Below are 16,450 nucleotides of genomic sequence, written 5' to 3'. Positions count from 1 at the left end.
CGCCATCGTTGTCGCCTCCTGCGCTTGCTTCTGGCGTTCTCGCTGCTGACGTCGTTCGCGAACCACTTTGCTCCCTTTCCGACTGAAGACTGCCATATCACTCTGCGGGTCTCGGACAGCTGAGATAGGCTCGAGCTGTTTGGTGAAGATCGTGCGGCCATCGAGGAAGGGCGGACGGAGGTCATGGACTAGCAAATGAACTCGGGTGGCTTCTTCATCTTCGGGCATGAAGTCGCCATCGAAATCGCGTCTCTGGGCGACACCAGATGTGAGCATACGGTTCGTTTCCCAGTTGTCGATGTCCTTGCGCTTTGCGTCGCGCAGCTGTGGCGGGAGATTGGAGCTCTTCAGCCTTTTGGCTGGAGGCTGGTCGTTGGAAGCCATGATGGTGTGTAATTGATGATCGAACAACACGATCGCTTGCTAGAGCAATTAAAATGTTAATGCTTCGCAGGGGGCTACACCTCCCGCCGATAGTTGGAGAAGAAGCAATCGCCGCGAATTGCGGATTCCATCGTTTCTATCGGAGTTGCGGCAAACACTGCAAACACCGCCGCCCGCTTCGTCACGTGTAACATCCCCTCGCAAGAACAGGCAGAAGATGGTGCGGAATACATTAATATACTGAATAAAGCTCTGGTAGTTAGTTAGCTAGTTGTAGTCAATTGTACTATTTATATCTTATTTCTGCATTACTCGTGGTTTGTTCGTTAGCGACGCAGACATACTAGTTGCAACAAAGCGACGCCGCAAACACCGCGGATCCATATCGAAACTCCCCGCATCGCAACTCCGGCTTTGCAACTGCACTTTCAATCAGATTTCGACCATCATGGCCAGCCAAGCACAAGTCAACCCCAAGAGGCAACAGGGTATGTCTTGTACCGAAACTGTTTTTTTGTTACCGTCTGAAGAAGCCAGACTGATTCGAAGCAGAGCTCCAGCTCCAATATTCCAACTACAAAAACACGCTACAACAATTGGCGCAGAAGATCGGTGACATTGAGCAAGAAGCAGAAGAGCATAAGTAAGCTGCCCTATTCGGAAGGTCCTCTGCTGTGAAGTTTTGCACAACAGTGTGCCCGCTTGCGCTTGTTTGGGATGGCAACTAACGCACACTCAACACTAGGCTTGTTATCGAAACCCTCGACCCCCTCCCTAAGGACCGCAAATGCTTTCGGATGGTGAACGGTGTTCTGGTAGAGCGGACAGTTGAGGACGTTCTCCCGTCTCTCAAGACCAACTCGGATGGATTGAAGCAGGTCTTGGAGGAGCTATTGAAGCAGTACAAGTCGAAGCAGACGGATCTGGATAACTGGAAGGTAGGCAGATTGTTCTCTGGTGGTCCACATATGTGGGATGACGAATGGATTGCTAACAGTTCTGTCGCTTTACAGAAGAAGAACAACATCCAGGTTGTACAGCCTTAGAGCAACGGTGCTGGTGTTTTCTCACGGTTTCTGTATCCTCTTCATGTAGCGTTATACACTGAAAAATAATATTTCTATAGTAAAATTCTGTAATTCTAGACATCCGATCTGCTATCGTATAGTAAATCAGAGAACACCGTAGATGATTGTGAAAGGCATACAACAAATAATATATAAAGTAGCATCATTGAAGATAAACCTGTGGAAGGCCTGCGTTACTAATCTGCCCTTCCGCCAGTCTTCATCTACAACTTCAATTGAACCGAAAACTTAGCATATCCATCACCCAGCATTATCAAAAGAAATCGATTCACTGCGCACCTAAATCTGGAAATATGTGACAGCATGTCACAGCGCCGTCAATTTTCCAGTTGCGATCCATGCCGTCGCTCCAAGCGACGCTGCTTTTTCGCCTCTCCCCGAGGAGAGAAGTGTACTAACTGCCAACGACTGGGCCATTCATGCACCTCTGACTTTGCCAGATCTCGGAGGGTAAAGCCCAAGCAAGACCTAGTGCGGCCTTCCCCATCGACAAACAGCAATGAGCTACCACAAATTCCACTTCTAGGCTTTGGTAGTCCTGATGGTTACTATCAAGCCGGTACCACGCCCCCCGGGGATACCCTGATCCCGGGGCTCAACCTCAACGAAGGCCATGATACACAGAAGGGCCATGACGATATCATGGACCTCTATCTGGTGAATCGACTGGCGTCGGATTTTGTGCCTCCAGTGCAAGTATCAAGCGAGGCGCAAACGTCCGTTCGCAGCAGTCTGACGGACAGAGTGTCCTACGCGATGCCATTACTTGCTGGTAGTTCACTGACGAGTCCTGTCCGCTTGCTGAATTCCAAGCTGGATGCAACAATCTTAGATAATCGGCTGGCAAGAATCTACCACGCGATCATTACGGGATGTGCTTCCCGGTTTGTGGATTACGACTGCAATTTGTATGCAACGGCGTCACGCTACCGACTGGAAGGTTGGATTGAACAGCCCTCGCAAAGACATACGCCTGCTACTTTAGATAGTTCTACAAACACATCTTTTCCGGATACCCCAGCTTCGGTTACACCGTTGGATGCCATATCTTCTCCGGATTCAGGGATGCCATTGAACGATCTCTCCTGCACTTTTACTGTGATCGGGGCCGTCCGTTTCCTTGATCATTTCGCGGGTCTCTACGGCAATCGCATCAGTGTGACTGCGCGTAAACAGTCTGATGCTGCATTGAAATCAGTGCTTCGCACGTTCTCCCTTCAGTGGCTGCCTACCGAGACTAGATTAGCCGGTGACAGTGTCTTGCAGGACAGTGTTAATGGGATACCCACCAGCGAAGCATCCCAGAACGCATTCTACGATTCTTGGTTTCAGACACAAGAGATTCTCGAACAGGCACAATCTGTCCGGTCGTTCAGGGTTGTCTATGCCATTTTGCTTTTTGGTGGCATTACCGTTCCGACTAAAGCTCCGGTCGAGTCAACACGCGAGTTCCTTGACAGCGGCCTACAAAGCCTTTGTGCTCTGACTGAGCTTGTTAGAAAGCACTGTACTACTCTGGGAGCTCACTCTATATACAGTGGTCTGCTGGAAGCCAGTCTGAATGCTGTGCATTGGGGCGGGTACATCCGTGACCTTGGGGCATCGCTCACCATAAATCGTTCATGCAGACTTCCCATTCCGGGTCAAAGTAAAGGTAAGCTCATTGTTCTGGGCGGTTAGCCTTGGGTATCCAAGCTGAACTCGAATAGTGCTTTTCAGTACCGGCTCGATCATGTCCACATTCGACTGGTCGAATAATCACAATTTCCCTTCCGGTCTGGATGACAGCATCCCAAGTATCTGTAAGAAAGCAGTTGCTGAGGCGTTTTACATATGCAGGCAGATAGTTGAGGTCAAGAATTTACTACACTCTGATCAGTCTTTGGCTTGCATGAAGGATGTCACCTCAACGGTGGCAGCCGTGAGCAAATTCGACCAACAGTTCCGCCCGTTCATTAACTACTGCATCAGCAGCCTGGAGTGTCTTTCCTTGCACTCAAGGACAGCTTCTGGTGGGTACTCAGACTAGCGTATGTGTCTAATTACTGACAAATTGAACAGTCTCGCTCGTATTATTCTGGGATCTGAGCATCCTCATCTTAGCCGAGGCGTTGGCTCTCAGCAGGGGAAGCGACTCTGTTGACGACATTATCATCGCAAGTATGCGCTCCTATCAGGCTGAGGCAATCGCATCGGTCACAAAAACAGTAGAACACGTACTCTCGCTACCGCCAGACTCTGCCTTCAATCTTGAAAACGGTCTTGATGCTGAAGTCCCTCTCATCGCCTATCACATTACCCCGAGTTTAACGGCAACAGTCTACCAAAAGACCGTTGAAACCTTGATAAACTCTCAGCAATCGCCGCTTCATACTGGAGAGATAGCCAACGACGTTTGGCAACGACAGGTAGATATCGTGCTGAAAGGTCTCAGCTCACTCGGTGAGACCGTCGGCGGATCCGAGGCGGCCACAAGAGTTTTGCAGTCATTAATGCCGCGATATGGGGATATACTCTCTGAATGCTGGACTTCAGATTTCAGCCCTTGACTGGTTTTAGACCACCTGCGAAGTACAGCGGGTCCGACATGCGGCGTTTGCTATAAGTACGGGCGAAGCTAGAAACACGATTGTGGTTCCTCTGCGGGATTTCACCGACATTTATTCCGTGGCTAGGAAGAAAAGGCAAATATGCAAGCTCTGCGATCACCAAGGTGGGCTTACTTGCATCATGTTGAAGCTAGTACTGTTATCCCAACCAGACGAAGGACTCTGTTCCCGCAGTGAAGGTAAGGCCAAGCACCCTAACTCCCCAACAACCGCCTGTTACCCAGTAACTAATGCCGCTACTAGCAAGAACTGTTTGAATATATGGATAGACAGTGTGTCTCATAGTTCACCTGTCACTATGCGGATACGTCATGGAAATCCTATCGGTTCCGCTCTGTCGGCTCCGACCATCGGTTCCGCAATCCAGAACTTTTCTCGAGATGCAGTCTGCCGATCCTCGATATCATCAAACAATTCTTAACATTTCAGAACAACAATCAATTGGCTTCAATCTTCAAAAGTCAGTCACTTACTATACTCAAACAACAACACCACTACACAGCTTCCACACCAGCACCTACTATCTCGGGAATATACTATCCCTCCTACTACTACTATATAAATTACAATGCCTACTACAACCTCCACCCCCCTCCCAACCCTAATCTTCATCCCCGGCGCCTGGCACCTCCCAACCTGCTACACCAAACTCATCACCCACCTCCAAACCCACCACCCAACCCTCAACTGCACGACCATCACCCTCCCCTCCACAACCGGCGACCCCAGCGCCACATTCAAAGACGACATCTCCGCCGCCCGCGCTGCCATCACCCACGAAACCCTCCACCACGGACGCAACGTCGTCCTGATCGCACACTCCTACGGCGGAATGGTCGCCAACAGCGCCATAAAGGGCTTCACAGTCCCCCAAACACCCACATCCGGCACCATCATCGGCCTAATCCTCATCGCCTCCGGCTTCACCCTAACCGGCTTCTCCTTCATGGACCCCTTCCTCGGCCGACCCCCACCCTCCTGGCGCGCAAACCACACCACCGGCTTTGCAGAACTAGTCACTTCCCCCAGCGAACTCTTCTACCATGACCTCCCTGAGGAAGAAGCCCGGTACTGGGTCTCACAGCTTAGACCGCAGAGTCTGAAAGCGCTGTTCGAGGGTGGTGAGTACTCGTATGCCGGGTGGAAGGACGTCCCGTGTTGGTATATAGGCACGGAGGAGGATAGGGGGTTGCCGGTGCTGATGCAGCGGGTGGGTGTTGGGATCGCGAGGGGGATGTGTCCTCCGGGATGGAGGGTGGTGTATAGGGAGGTGGAGGGCGCCAGTCATTCGGTTTTTCTGAGTAGGGTGGAAGTGGTAAGCGGGTTGGTTTGGGAGGCTGTAGAGGGGTTTTTGAGGAGGAAGGATCTTGGGTTCGAAGGGGACGGAAGGAAGGGGGTTGATAGTTATTGGGAGAGTCAGGGTGTGGTTGTGCCTGAGGCGGATGTTTGGAGCGTGTCGACGTGGTTCAAGTATGGTGTGCCGGCGGCGTTGGGGAGGGGGGTCGGGTGGGGGTTTGCGTTGGTTGGGTGGGTTAGGGGGTGGTGGTAAGTAGATAGTATGTCTGTCTGTCTGTATATATAGTAGTAGGTGACACTTGGTTTGATGTATATGTTTATCTGTGGGTTGTCTGATTACATTCGAATTGGGTTTCTTTTCTATTTGGTAGTTGGGAACTAAATACTATCGTCGCTCTCATGTGATTACTTAGCCCTCGGTGCATGTATGTATATATGTATGTATAATTATGGCGGTGTATACTTCAGAATTGATAGAGCATACTGTCTGTCTGTCTGTCTGCATGATGAAATACAGGTTGTCGATGCCATCATACTACTTCTCTCTATCATCATATCGTCTCATGTGTATCAACTACTAAAACGTGTGATGTATGACTTCACCGATAAAATCGCTAGGAAGTATATACCGAGCATACCTACATCATATTATATCCACATCAGTGGAATGATAGGTATGTACCCAAACCTCCTCATCATCAGCAGCCTCAACGATTGGGACGCTAAGAATCTCTTCGAAGTCCGAACAGCTAATAGTTATATACTATATACGAACTGCATAGATACCCGATCCCGGGGCAGTTCTTTTTGCCTAAGAAACCTAAAGTAAGAAAAAAGGAATAAGAAAAAGGACAAAAAATATTTCCATGTCTATGGTTCGTCTGTTTGTTTCTTTCCTCTGTAATAAATAGGAGCGGGCAAATGCAAAAAAAGCCCACCCACACATTTCAACATCAATTTCGTCATTCGTGATCGTCATCATGTACTCCTAAAATGTGTTCAGTCCCACCGCCGTGAAATTCATTCATGGCCACACCATCCAAAAAACAAAACCAAATAATCCAAAAAAATATAAACCAAAATGCAACCAACAGGGTAGATAGATAGCCCTGGTCCGTGCGCCGACTGAGTGGCGGATGTTGTTATAGTAGTAATAAAAACAGGTATATCGTAGTGGGAAGAAAGAGGGGGAGGCGAAAATATCAGAATCGAAAGGGGGTAAATGACAAAATTATGACATGGTACTCATCAAACATGGACCGTATACGCAAAACAGTGATAGCTGGGAGGCCGTGGCATGTATTGACGTCTAACGGTCAGACTTGAAAGACGTCAAGGCAAGCGGGTGCTCAGAGACTATCGGAGAAGAAAACGAGCTTCTAGAGCGGGGAGGGTGTGAGGGTAAGAGGGTGGCTTGCTGTTGCAGCAACCTGTAGACCTGACTTCTCAAGTCATCATTGACGCTCATCCAGCATATGTGGATTGCCGCCGTTCAGGGGGCGGAACCGGGTAATCCCCGTATGGCTGTCGCATGTAAGCCTCGCGGGGTGCGATGTAATCTGGCCCCACCTCTCGCGCATACCTGTACTCTTTGTCTTTGGGCGAGCGAACCTCGCCATACACAGGCCGACTTGAGGAGTGTCGGGACACACTGGGACGAGCAGCAGACTCATAGCGCATGTGTTCTGTGGGGTAGGTGTAGGTGCTACTCCGAACGGGAGGCTTCGGCATAGGGCGTTCTTGACGTGGCGGTGAACCCCCCCTTGCGTATCTGGGGGACTTCTGGGGTAGCGGTATGCTGGGTTCTCTGAGCACGGTGTCCGGTTCCGTCACAATCTTGTAGCGAGTCGACTTGGGCGGACTCTCGCCGGTTGCCATCTCTGGCGTGCCCGGACTCGAGTAGCCCGAATCGTACTTGTCCGTTCGCAGTTTCGCTGTCCGACTCGCCTCATGAACCATGTTATGCAGTGGATTTTCGCGGCTCATTCCCCTGGGGCGGGAATGGGTTTGTGCAGCGCTCGCAGAGCGCGAGGGCTGAAGGGACGGCCGGACAGAAGACGGAATCTTCACTGACGGTGAAGTTGCCGCAGTTGGCATGCTAGGTACCTTGACTTCGTAGGATCGGGCTTGGGACCCGAGCTTCTCATATGATCCATTGCGAGAACTACTGGTCCGAACACTTTCCTTGCTCGGTCGTTTTGTGCGGCCGGAGTGTCGTGACGAGGAAGACTCTGGATCGGCGGATTCATAGCCATGATTGCGCGGGGGCGAGCGGGAGGTTTGCGGACGTCTGTCGATTTCGATCGGAACGGATCCCTTGGAGCGTTCAATGTAATCTTTAGCGGTGGTGTGTAGCTTGTCATGCTTCGACTCATGCCTCGACTCATATTCATCCGTGTACTCGTCGTCGTAGCGGGTCGACGTGTGCCGGCGCGGGAGATCCGCCGGTCGGGACTTTCGAGAAGAGGCCTCCCGGTTGCGCCTTTCCGAGGGGCGCTTAATTTTCACATAAACCGTGGACGAGGCGCTGGAGTCAGATGCGCCTCCATCGTCTTCGGAGTCGCTGTACGGAACGGCCCGCTCATACTTCTCGTAGGCATCCCGTTGTCGTTCCCTGGTACGATATTTGGCACGACTGCTGTGGGTCGTCCTCGAGTTGTCGCGAGCCATATCCCTCGCCGCACGAGTACTAGGGCCATCACTCTTGCTCTTCTTCTTCTCGCTCGGGGGTTTGGAGGAATATCGTTTCTTATACTCATCGTATTTCCGGGACGTTGAGCGCGACTCTTCGGAGAATTGGAGGTCGTCATCGGAATAGGTGGCTGCATCAGCCGGCGTCCTCTCCTCGTAGTACCGTCCGTTGCGATACTCGCGAGGGGCGCTTGCGCGCGGGGTGGCATAGGCCGAGGTACCATTGACCGGTACGCCTTGTTCGTGCATTTGGCGACGCAGCTCAGCCAGCCGAGCTTTCGCATCGTACTTGGCCCTTCTCGTCTCATCCGAAAGCGTCTCGTAAGCCTGCTGCACCTTCTGAAATTCATCCTGAGCCTTGCTTCTCAGCGACTCATCTTTGATTTTATCGGGGTGACATTTCAACACGAGTTTGCGATGAGCAGATTTGATATCCGACAAGGCCGCATCCCTTGCCACCCCCAGCACTTCGTATGGATCGATATCTGGCGCGGCTGCCATGATGGTCTGTGTAAGACACTAGTGAAAGATGGGGTAGAAAACATATAAACCAGCCTCAATGCAGGATCAACAGATGATTTAAATAGACAGTATGATGATAAATGCAGAGCAACAAGAAAGCGACAAGTGCCGCGGTGTGGCGTTGTATAAGAAAGCGTGGAGGACAGCAGAAGCGGTAAGTACCTGAACGGAGGGAGGCGAAGCCGGAGGGTTGCAGCGATAGCGCGGATGTGTAAGGTACGCTGAGATGGACAAGGCGGGCGGATAGACGGCTCGATGGGGTGACGTGGGTGCTTGACGATCAAAGGCGCATAGTCAGGATTGTCCCGATCGGATATGCGGCCAATTCATGGAGAAGGCCGGCGAAGACGAAAGAAGGGGAAGAAGCAGGATGACAAAAGGTAGGGTGAAACCGGCAGGCAGGAGGGGAGTCAGTTGTAGTGAACTGGGATGTGAAATTAATGAGTAATAATGAGTAAAAGGAGAATATGAACCATGCAGAATAAAAGTCACTAGTAAGAGTCTGGTTTGGAGTGTGCAGCGGGTTTAAACCAAGGAGAGAGACAGAGAGGATGGAGGGGAGGGGAGGGGGAGGGAAATTGCGAGGCAAAATAACCCAAAATAATAATGAATTAGTTGGTAGGTAGGTTTTTAGGTATGGTTACTGATGGATCCCCAAGTTGTATGGCAGGAAGATTCCCAAGTACCCAAGAGAAGAAAAAGTAAGAGGGGAACAGCTGGGGGCAGTACTTGGCCCGGGTAATTTCGCCCAGCAAACCAGACCCGAAGTTAGTTAGTAGTCAGAGTGGATGCACTCCAGTTCAATCAAGAGGGGGGAATATTCCTATCTGGTCGGGAGAGGCGACCAGCGCTGAGGGGCAAAAGGGGAAAAAGTCAAAATACTAAAGAGAAGGAGAGGAAAAATGCGAGAAAATCAAAAGGGATTTTTCCCCCAACGGGCAAATACCGCCAAACAATCGGACCCAAGCACACTGCGCCACGCTGCTTCAACTGGAGACCCGGAAGAGTGTAAGCTAAAAGTAGAAAAAGCAGCCAAATCGACTAAGACTAAAGGATGGTCAGATGAAGTGGCACCACGTTTAGTCAGGGTTGCTGGTCGAGTGAGGGAGTGAGGGAGCTAGCTGGTCAGACGCCAACGTCGATGAATAATGGCTGATGATTAAACTAGAAGACGCTCGATGATGCCACCAGCTGCGTCTGGTTGGATTGTCCTTGCTGGGGTTTAGGCCAAATGCGAAGTATGTCGGTGGTATAAGAAGTGGGCAGGAGTAGCAGCAGGGAGGACAACTGGATTCAAACAGGATTGATTGGCAACAATGACGATATAAGAGTCGGATCGTCTCGTGAATCTCTTGGGAGTGATGATGATTATGATGAGGAGGAGCAGCAGAAGGATGACTCTGAAGAGAGTAGTATGATTATGATACTCTCTGCATTCGAATTCCTGGTGCAGAGCGAGCCAACAGATGGACTGTAAAGCAGCGGTGAAGTGTGAAAGTGAAACCAACGATGGAGTCTTGTCACAATCAGGAAGCCCAAGGGCCCGCTTTGCGAGGAACAACAGCAACAATCGTCAACAGGCAAGTTGCAATAATGGAGAACCAACGATGAACGATTGGCAAGGAGCGGTCAATCATTGATGCCTTTCAGCAGGAAGGCAGGATGAAAATAGGACAATTGGTTCATACAACGTCCAAAAAGTAGATCACAGGAGGCATAAGAATACGAAATACAGGATCGAAGATTATTATTATGAAAAACAGCCGCCAGAAGGTGATCTAGAGAATGAGACGTATCATCCTGCAAACGAAGGGAAATGAAACTGGACCTGATGTGGTACAAATACCCCGGTGGTGTTTGACCGTGGGTTTATCTCCGATCCATGAAGGAACCATTTTTATTGGAGGGATTGGTACCTGGCGAGAGAAGACTTCCAGGTACAAGAGAGAAAGAACTCGTAGTATCTAAGCCTTGACTTTTGTTGACCTTCGTATCATGTTGGCTTCTCGCAAACCCTGAAGCCCTATGTGCAACTGCGGGATCGAGTGAGAGGAAGATGCTGGGCCGTTCTTAGTCACATCTTCATCACGGTCACGGCGGGCGCTTGGCCAGAAATCCATCTTGCCTGTCCCATTGCTAGCGTCAAAGTTACGACGCAGAGGAGACTAAGCCATGGGTGTCTGCAGGACGAGTGTCTGTTTGGTCATCCACCTGGTGGTCCCCGGCAGATGAGCGAATTCGACTTTGCGACCGTCAGTCATCAGCCTGATTGATCTGCGGGGCCTTTTCCACGAGGAGATGTTCCTCTATGGAGTAAACTATCCATCTATCCGGTAGTACTCTGTAACTAACTAGCAGTAATAGGTTAGTAGTAAATAGTAGCTGAACAGGGCACTCTCTGCCTAGTGAGCGTCTAGTTACTACTAAGCAGTAAGTACTACTACTGTTTGGTTTCTAGGTTGATAATGACTAGCAAGTAGTAAGTAGTATCTACTGCGTACTACCTCCCATAAGTACTCCGTACATATGGTAGTACGTCGTAACAGAATCTTTCTTCTCTCATTGCTCTGATTGAACCACCGAGACTTCCAACACCAACTAATCATCGACGTTTGCTTCGATCGGAACACACCCTCTCCCTCAGCACCGGGGGGAGTTGACCAGTCAGGCCGAGTTGTCAACCACCAAAAAAGACGCCGCGAGGAAAGAAACCCCGCACCACCTCCACTTCCCTCACTTCCCTCACTTTCCTTCCCAAACGCCGACTGGCAAACTGCCAACTGACTGGATCGTCTCCCACACACCACCTTGGGTCTGTTTTGCCTCCTTATAGGCTGACACCATTTATGCCCACAGCCTTTGCCCTTCACCGGGAGGGATTTACAATCCAATCACATCAGCAGTCACCTGCGTATGCGCTCTGCTAGCTGCATCCTATTTTGGGGTCGCCTCACCGGACACGATGCGCTGGGTTCGGCAGTCTGTCTGGAATTGGCTCAGCGAATTCGCTGCTCTCCTTCCTCTTACCTCCTCCTCTTGGCTTTTGCTCCTACAGCAGCATCCTTACTACTTTGAATGGACTAGTCCGGTGGAGTGGAACCAACCCATCGCAAAATGGACTCATCCGTACAGGGATGATACCTCTTCCTATGCGTGGGGTAGAGAAAGAAAGAAAAAAAAGGTACCTCGGCTGGCTGACTGAACTTCAGGAACATGATGGTTATGGTACCTGGAGGGGCGTTGTCCATGGTTACAGTCCATCATTATCCATCGATCCGGTCCGGGCGCGCGTGAATTAGTCCCGTGGATTATTCCCGGAAGGTCCCGCCCTTCATTTGTCTCCGTCCCTGGGCTGATTCTCCAGAAACTAGTACTACTCACTAGTTAGCTACTACTTCCGGTTCCTCACGGCTGTGAAGGGGAAGGAAAAGGAAAACCATGAATGCTCGTCAGTGGTATGGTCTTCCATCCCTCGCGACGGTTATCTTCTGTCACAAGGTGTATCCTGCAAGTTTCGCGGGGTAAGGCCCCGAATCGTGTAGATCTATCAATTTGATCGGCATCAAACGGCCAAAGTTAAAAACGGCTGATACAGAGCATGGCAACATGGCTGGCTTGCTCATCCTGGGATCGTAACTAGTGGTTGCAGGGCTTGTCTTGTACCACGCAATGGCGTGTCAGCCTATCTCGCCTGTCCCACCCCCAGGTTATCCGTGCCCATGACACGCCGCACCGAACGTTCCTCGCCGAGCTGATTGTTCTCGAAGGAGTAATTGGACCCTGTGCAAAGTCATCTGCACCCGATGTCTGCTGCACGGCTCAGCCAACAATTCGCGCCCGCTGTCCATGCAATGATTGTCCCGGCATTAGTTTGCATGATACTGCTTCACTTTCGCGATTCCGCGCATCCAATGAGACGCTCCCAATAGCCTTGGATCAAGGGGCGCTGGTGCTCCAGCTCTTCGTCAAGGCTCGCAAGTGCAGGATTGATGCAAAACGTTAACAGGAGCTTAAAGCAGCTGTTCTCAGGTTCAGAAACTTTGCCCGGGCTCTGGACCCATCGTCGGCTCGGGCGCGCTGTCAGATGAAGCGCCCATTGTTTTGTCTGCCAGGCCGAGCGAGTCGATTGATGCGGCCCCGACATTTACCCATAGCTGAAATGGTGTGTAGGTGTGTACTACTACAGCATTCGTATGACACGTTCCGATGAACGCTGGAATCCCGGCCTGTTCCTTTGGGGGTGACAGGCAATAAGCAGGGGGCTTCCTGTGTGGCCCATGCCTGTGAGACTCGCTGACCACAATGTCCTATGGTACGTACCTTGCTGGCTCACATCATCCGCCAATGCAGGCTTTCATGTGGGGTGTGGAGGTCCCAAGTGCCTCGTGGTAGAGGTTACCTACGCGTTCAATGTTAGTGTTGCAGTAAGCATTGCGAAACAGGCCCCCCCTCATCAGCCAGCTGCACCCGGGGGGTTTTACCACGGCGCCCACCACCAATGATGTTGGCGAATATCAACCCCAACTGCATCTTATCAATCCAGTTTGGCGGCTACCTAGCCTTCTTGAGAATCGGTCGTTACCCACCGGCCCCATCACAAATCGGTGGCTACGGCTGAATGGAGGGATATCAAGGCCTCTTTAGCGCGCTAACCTCAGTTCTGTGGCGTTGCTCGGTTTTATTCCACGCCCTGATCCCGGCAGCGTCGTTACGGGCGGGCTGCCTACGTACGCATCTCTTAACCCTTTCAGCTTCTGCCTTCACAGCTGACTCTGGATGTAAAAACTATCTCAGGCCTAGCACAGTTAATCACTACAATGAAGAGTGGAGGAAGTGGTGACGGTGTGGGTTCAATCCGCAGCATCAGGTCGACCCGTCGTCTGCCACCTTGCGACACAGTCAGGTGCTCGAGATGGTGGCTCGGTGCTGTCTCGACCAAAAGAACAATCGATACCAAAAAGGTCAGTCGCAGGTTCTTGTGGCGCACTTGCGAAAGCCTCAAGGGCAAAAAAATCTCCCCGACTGGGAGTCGAACCCAGGTCTCCCGCGCTTGTTCCTATTGAGGATTGACAAGCGGAAATCATGACCGTTAGACCATCGAGGATGTTCAGTTGTAACGTTGTTTATTATTTTGCTTTATAATCTTACTTATAGTTTAATCGGAAGATTGGCCAACCCGATTGACATCATAGCTTGTAGCGGAGCAGATCGGTTTCTTTCCAAATCGTGAACCATCCAAGACCCACTGTGGGTAAGGGGCGTCGATAACGATACAGATAACTCGACGATCTGATTCTCCACGCAGACAGCAGCATAGTACACGGCACTTTCCTGAGCTGTTCTGATGTTCTGATGTTCTTCATGCACGCAGCATTAAGGGAGATGGGCTCACAGGGTCCGCTGACACATTGCAGTCAGGAGCCTAAGTAGGGGTTGGTAGGACCCGATGCTCCGTCTCAACCCCGCCACACTTCTTCACTGTCACTCATAGGACAGCATCAAGTGCCTCCATTCCGCGGCCTGTTCTGAACAGTCTTTACTCCTGGACTTTGACTGGTGTATGCTCAAAGGAATGGTCATGGCTATCTCCCTCTGGCTCTGGTCACAGACCTCTAACTGCCATACCCGTCTCAGAGTGACTTGGTGATCCTGCTCCAGTCTACTATAATGAGCAAAGGATGTCATTCACCCACATCACGTTTCAGATGATCTTTCATGGCCATTCGACACCTGGAACTGCCGTCCTCATTTGCTGCTTATGAATTTCAACGTAAGCATCCAGTGATCATTGTGCTGTTTACATCCCCTCAGCTACCACGCTGCCCCTGCTTTCCCGATCTTCCACTTGTTCCATCCCGGGTTTCTGGTTCATCAAATGACGACCCGACACAAGACAAAGAGCAAGGGAGCTAGGGAGCTAGGGAGCATCACCACCACACCACCGCCTTGCTGCTCTTGAGTCACAGCGTTACTTATTCCCGCTCCTCTACAACGACCGACAACCAGTCCCAACCAGGCCGGTGTATATACTCAAAACAGTATGGGGCGGAGTGCTCTACATGGCTGAAGTGTCTCCCAAATCCAAGGCAGCCAGTGATGCATCCGACCCGAAACGGTCGGCCATACGTCAAACCGCAGGTCAAAGCTCAAGCTGCCTGCTGCACGACAAGAGATATTCCACCTTGCACAGCCAATCGTTGGAGTCAATGCTAACCTGGCCATTCAGGACAGACGATATGAGCTGCACATTCTAGCCGTGGGGTTCATTTCCTCCCTTCTCCTCTTCCCAGACTGGTAGTTCTAGATCGACCACAATAGGGGCATGGAACCGTTTCCCACCCCGATGCGGCCAACTGGTCGCCACGATGGCCGCATTGACAATACATGTTTCGCGTCGCCTTAAATTAGATTCGTCTTCATTCTCAGTGTGTCCTTCCTCTAAGCACAAAGGCCGGAAGGATGACGTTGATTGATCGGCTTTAGAGCCTTGGAATCCTTCAGATGGCCACTTAAAAGACGGTAACAGCAGGGCCTTTTGTGATGATCGGAACAGTTGACTGGCTGGCGCTCGAAGGTTGTTGCCGGCAAAGTAATTGTTATCGATTTTGGGTGCCTTCTTGCCCGTGAGATCGACCAGGCTCTGCTTCTTACTGCCCGGGGCAGGCAGCATAACTGGATCCTTATGCTTTTGGACATCCACCGTTGGTGATGACGATGCCTGTGAAGAATACCATCGCACCCTCTCCGAGCCTCGCGACTCGTGTACATGGCCACATACTGCTAGTGATGGCCGAACTTTGCTTAATGCACCCCACAGGGCTGTGCATCCGACTGAAATGCCTTCAACTCGGCTATCGCAGTGCGAATAAGGCGGCGTATGGGTCACGGTGATATCCGTGTCCAATGGAATGCTGTTCCAAAGCGCACCAGCATCTGAAGACTCGTATCCATACGCCCAAATTCCAGGTGACTGGGAGTATGGAGAGCCAAAGACCTTGAAGATGGTATTTGGGCCGTTAGGCCGGGTCAACCGGATTAATGCTGACTGGTGCCTGAGATAGACTATTGACGGTGATGCTTGGGTTACTATTTCCAGACACTTCTGGGTATCTTCTAGATGTTGGCCGTGAAAGCTAGACCCGTATTCAGCGTAGAAACCCGGGTCTAGTGTGATATCATGGTTTCCTGATGATTACCGGTACTCAGTACATATTCTTTGGCCATCGAGCTTCCCCGTTTTCTTCAGCCCTACGAGTGGCCTTCTCGGACAACAAAGACCGTACTTAGAGGCCCAACATTTGGCAGTCTGGGCGGGAGGGAGACGAACCGCAGATGATGATTTTGACTTCGAAGTCAGCTGTAGCAATCCAGCTCATTGTCTTACGCAGTTCAGCAGCGCTCCCATGGTTGGTGAGGTCACCAGCATGGATTAAGACATCTCCGGCGGGAAGCTTAAAACCGGCCTCTAACGGCGTGTAGGCATGCGTATCAGAGATACAGACAAAACGTGTCTTTCGACGCATCTTCACGCTTTTTGCCATGATCCGACGCCCCCTTCGTGTTGAGCTGTCAGCACAGCCCGATGGCGTTACTATTTCAGTGAAGGCTTAGCGAAGCCGTTCTGTGTTACGTAAAGCGGAGCGGACTATAGCTGCAGTGACAAAGGCGTAGTTTCAAATGCTGCCGTCACTGTAGGGTTATTGTCCAACATCAGCTGCCGTCCATATACGGATGTCAGCCCTAGGCAAAGAATTTGCTAGAAGGTTTTAGCACGGTACCCCGAGGATTGTACCACCTGACGAAAGGACAAAGCCTGGCTAATATTCTCATTATGTGAATTAACATTAAGCAGCAGATGGA

The 16,450-nt window shown here is 50.9% G+C and overlaps 4 protein-coding genes and 1 non-coding gene across 5 annotated transcripts; 2 read left to right on the top strand and 3 right to left on the bottom strand.

Moving 5' to 3' along the window:
* Positions 1 to 832: 832 nt before the first annotated feature.
* BO87DRAFT_301177 (putative prefoldin subunit 2) lies at positions 833 to 4,021 on the top strand (the record flags this gene model as incomplete). Its single annotated transcript, XM_025619152.1, has 6 exons — positions 833 to 872; positions 934 to 1,027; positions 1,130 to 1,344; positions 1,858 to 3,126; positions 3,182 to 3,484; positions 3,534 to 4,021. The coding sequence occupies 6 exons, from the start codon at positions 833 to 835 to the stop codon at positions 4,019 to 4,021; spliced, it is 2,409 nt and encodes an 802-aa protein (XP_025483405.1).
* Positions 4,022 to 4,649: 628 nt separating this feature from the next.
* Positions 4,650 to 6,206, top strand: BO87DRAFT_301011 (alpha/beta hydrolase; the record flags this gene model as incomplete). The annotated part of the gene is made up of 2 exons (XM_025619145.1): positions 4,650 to 5,620; positions 5,846 to 6,206. 2 exons carry the CDS (start codon positions 4,650 to 4,652, stop codon positions 6,204 to 6,206), a joined length of 1,332 nt encoding a protein of 443 aa, XP_025483404.1.
* A 318-nt stretch (positions 6,207 to 6,524) lies between these two features.
* Positions 6,525 to 9,031, bottom strand: BO87DRAFT_189279 (DnaJ domain protein). Its single transcript, XM_025618476.1, has one exon. It carries the CDS (start codon positions 8,567 to 8,569, stop codon positions 6,842 to 6,844), a length of 1,728 nt encoding a protein of 575 aa, XP_025483403.1. The 5' UTR covers positions 8,570 to 9,031; the 3' UTR covers positions 6,525 to 6,841.
* Positions 9,032 to 13,604: 4,573 nt separating this feature from the next.
* Positions 13,605 to 13,694, bottom strand: BO87DRAFT_t73. Its single transcript has one exon. It is a non-coding gene; the product is annotated as a tRNA-Asp (tRNA).
* Positions 13,695 to 14,821: 1,127 nt separating this feature from the next.
* On the bottom strand, positions 14,822 to 16,238 carry BO87DRAFT_189266 (metallophosphatase domain-containing protein). The gene is made up of 2 exons (XM_025618475.1): positions 15,918 to 16,238; positions 14,822 to 15,775 (listed from the first exon to the last, which is right to left on the bottom strand). The coding sequence occupies exons 1-2, from the start codon at positions 16,129 to 16,131 to the stop codon at positions 14,841 to 14,843; spliced, it is 1,149 nt and encodes a 382-aa protein (XP_025483402.1). The 5' UTR covers positions 16,132 to 16,238; the 3' UTR covers positions 14,822 to 14,840.
* Between the last annotated feature and the right edge of the window lie 212 nt (positions 16,239 to 16,450).

This window comes from Aspergillus neoniger (assembly GCF_003184625.1).
Source record: "Aspergillus neoniger CBS 115656 unplaced genomic scaffold BO87scaffold_5, whole genome shotgun sequence".
NCBI classification, from domain to species: Eukaryota; Fungi; Ascomycota; class Eurotiomycetes; order Eurotiales; family Aspergillaceae; genus Aspergillus; species Aspergillus neoniger.
The sequence above is the reverse complement of the archived record's forward strand: the minus strand, read 5'-3'. Positions and strand labels throughout refer to the sequence as shown.

Bases quoted from the DNA above. Each gene is read 5' to 3' on its own strand.
- BO87DRAFT_189266 (XM_025618475.1), bottom strand. From the start codon at position 16,131: ATGGCAAAAAGCGTGAAGATGCGTCGAAAGACACGTTTTGTCTGTATC. The intron at 15,776-15,917 runs GTTCGTCTCCCT...GGTAATCATCAG, and splicing joins AGTCAAAATCATCATCTGCG to GAAACCATGATATCACACTA.
- BO87DRAFT_189279 (XM_025618476.1), bottom strand. From the start codon at position 8,569: ATGGCAGCCGCGCCAGATATCGATCCATACGAAGTGCTGGGGGTGGCA.